Here is a 2,933-nt window from a genome sequence, read left to right as displayed (position 1 = left end):
AGCATTGTCTGGCTGGGGAGATAGCTCAGTGGTCTAAGTGCTTACTTGGCAAGTGCAAGGACCTGAGTTCGATACCTGGTACTGAATGTGGTGCCAGCCACCCAAACCAGGCGTGGTGGCACACACCTATAATCCCAGAGCTGGGGAGGCTGAGGCAGGAGGATCACTACTAGTCTGAGTTGCATAGTGAGACCCTGTACCAAATTAATTTTTTAAAAAATTGTCAAATCATTTTTTCTTTTCTTCTCTCTCTAGCTCCTTCCTTCCCTCTCCCCCCTTTTCTTTCTTTCTTTCTTTCTTTCTTTCTTTCTTTCTTTCTTTCTTTCTTCTTTCAGTATTAGTGATCAGGCCATAGACTTCACACAAATCAAGCTCACTCTGTCACTGAGCTAAATTCCCAGTCATTTAGGGCCTCACTAAATTGCCCAGGCTGCCCTCAAACCTCTGATCCTCCTTCCTCAGGCTCCGGTTCCCAGATAGCTGGAATTCAGCTGTGTGTAAGTCACAGTGCCCAGCTCCAAATAATTTCTCAAAAGTATGTCGTGGGGAGGCCGGAGCTAGAGCTGTACCTACCGTGTGCGAGACCCTCGGGGTGATCCTCAGCGCTCAGGTGTTGGCCTTCCCATCCGCAGCGCGGCCCATGAGACCTCGGGCCCCTCTCGGGGCGTGTGGCGGACACGCATTCCTCGGGAGGCCGGGCGGGGTGGCCAGCTCCCGTAACCCTGCCTTGGGGAGGCTGAGGCTCAGCAATCGGGCGGGTTCTGGGCCAGCCTGGAATGCACAGTGAGAGCCTATTTGCAAACGCACAAACAAGATGGGGAAGGGCCAGCGATATAGCCCAGTGGCACAGCGTCTGTCTAGCAAGCATGAGGTCATGATTTAATTCCCGGTTTCCCAGTACCAAAAAAAAAAAAAAAAAAAAAAAAAAAAAAGTGAGAGAGAAGTTGGCATGGCAAGATTAGGCGAGAGTGCTTGGCACTGAACTGCCTGCCGGCTCTCTTTCGCTTCCTCTTCTTTAACACTGCAACAATTACCACCAATTACGGAGCCTTTACTTGTCCTTGGCATGGTGTTTTATTTCTCATAAGAACTCTGAAATTGGTGATCGTATCATGCCCATTTTACAGAGGAGGAAACTGAGGTTTAGAGAACTCACTGTCTCTCCCAAGGTCATGCCCCTGAGAAGCAAGCGGTGCAGCTCAGATGTAAATCAGGCGATCGGACTGTGTGAATGTGCACATTCAAACTCTCCTTTTACAGGTTGAAAAAATATGAGGAAAAAAATCAGAGAAAGAACCCATCCCAGTTTCCTACACTTTTCCTCCAGGCTGTTGTCTGGGCCAGGGCTGCGGATCTAGGGTCTTGGGACTGTAGGAACCCCAAACTGCTGCCCTAGAAAGTCTTTCTGCAGGGCTCCTGGGTTCCAGCAGGACCCAAGCCTCTCAGAAAGACCGCGCCAGCGTGTACTTCCCTCCGGGGCTGGGTGCTGCCTGTCCATCATAAAGGAAAGCAGTTAAGCACCACAAGCCCAGACAGGGAGCAGCTCGGGCAGCTCTGGTGCGTGTTCAGCCACGGCCGGTCTGCGATTAGGAGGACGGAGCATTGAGACAACAGAAAAGAGGCATTGAAGGGGAGCGGAATGTTGGAGGAGGAGAGGACCCTGGAGCTGGGCTGCAGGGCTGAGCCGTGGCCCGGAGATGGGGCCAGAAGGGAATCGGGAATGGTGGGTCTCACAGGCGAGAGTGAAGGTGAAGGCAAGAGGACTCAATGCTCTGGGAGTCCCCACTTCAAAGAGCTGGAGGTATCCGGCCTAGAAGTCCCAGCCTTGCATTTTACACAGGAAGCACCGAGGGGAAGCTCTCCTGGGGGCACAAGGCTGCAAAGGTTGGGTCCTGCTGCTGCCTCAGTACCAAAATCCCCTGCCCTCTTGGCTGAAGGTCAGGGCCCCTGGAGGGTGGAGGTCTAGATCCCTCTACCTTCCTAGGGGCTGAGCCCGTGCTCCCTGTGGACGTGCACCTGGGTGCTTTTGTCAGGATGGAGTACAGTACAGTAGTGGCATGGAAAAGCTAGAAAGGCCAAGATACTGCGTAGGAGCACCTTCCCACCTGTGTACTCACTCAGCTGTGGTTCCCACTGCCCAGCCCTCCGCTCAGCTATCCACCCTTCGGTTCATTTGCTGATTCATAGATATCCATCATCCACGTTAATACTAACCACTAGTCTCAAGAGCACGGTGATTAAGACTGTAGGTTTTTTTTTTCCTTTCTTCTTTCCTTGCTTCCTTCCATTTATTTATTTGCTTTGTTTTGTTTGAGACAGGATCTCCCTATGTAATTCAGGTTGGCCTTGAACTCATAGTAGTCCTCCTTCCTCAGTCCTTTCCTTTCCTTTCCTTTCCTTTCCTTTCCTTTCCTTTCCTTTCCTTTCCTTTCCTTTCCTTTCCTTTCCTTTCCTTTTCTAGGTCAGGGTCTCACTATGTAGTTCAGGATAGCCTTGAACTCACTATTTGGCCAAGGCTGGCCTTGAAGTTTCAGAGATCCTCCTGCCTCAGCCTCCCGAGTGCTGGGATTACAGGCATGCACCACCATGTTCAGCCCTTCCTTTCTCTTTAAAGATGAGGTCTTGCTATATTGCTTAGGCTGACCTTGGACTCCTGTACTTAACTGATCTTCCTGCCCAGCCTCCCAAATAACTAGAACTATGGTCATGCACTGCGGCACCCAGCTAAGACTAAACACTGAAGAGAGACAGTTAAACTCCAGCTGCACCACATACAAGCTGTGTGACCTTAGCGTTCTCATCTGTAAAGTGCCAAGAATAAAATCGTATCCTTCTCGAAGGGTTGTTGTGGGCGTTACATGAGTTACCCCATTTAAGGTCCTACGAACTAGTTCACATCTATTAGCAGAAGCTTCATATTAGCCCCACTTAGC

The 2,933-nt window shown here is 50.6% G+C and overlaps 1 protein-coding gene across 1 annotated transcript in view; it reads left to right on the top strand.

Moving 5' to 3' along the window:
- Window positions 1-1,697: 1,697 nt before the first annotated feature.
- Msi1 (musashi RNA binding protein 1) overlaps window positions 1,698-2,933 on the top strand; it is a 102,362-nt gene continuing 101,126 nt past the window's right edge. The window contains exon 1 of the mRNA XM_023720935.1: window positions 1,698-1,723. Within this exon, the coding sequence (XP_023576703.1) occupies window positions 1,698-1,723 (26 nt within the window). The remainder of the gene's footprint in view (window positions 1,724-2,933) is intronic.

Source organism: Octodon degus, unplaced genomic scaffold, assembly GCF_000260255.1.
Source record: "Octodon degus isolate 3935 unplaced genomic scaffold, OctDeg1.0 scaffold00079, whole genome shotgun sequence".
In the NCBI taxonomy this organism is placed as follows: domain Eukaryota; kingdom Metazoa; phylum Chordata; class Mammalia; order Rodentia; family Octodontidae; genus Octodon; species Octodon degus.
Note: the sequence above shows the minus strand (reverse complement) of the source record. Positions and strands in the feature narration are given on the sequence as shown.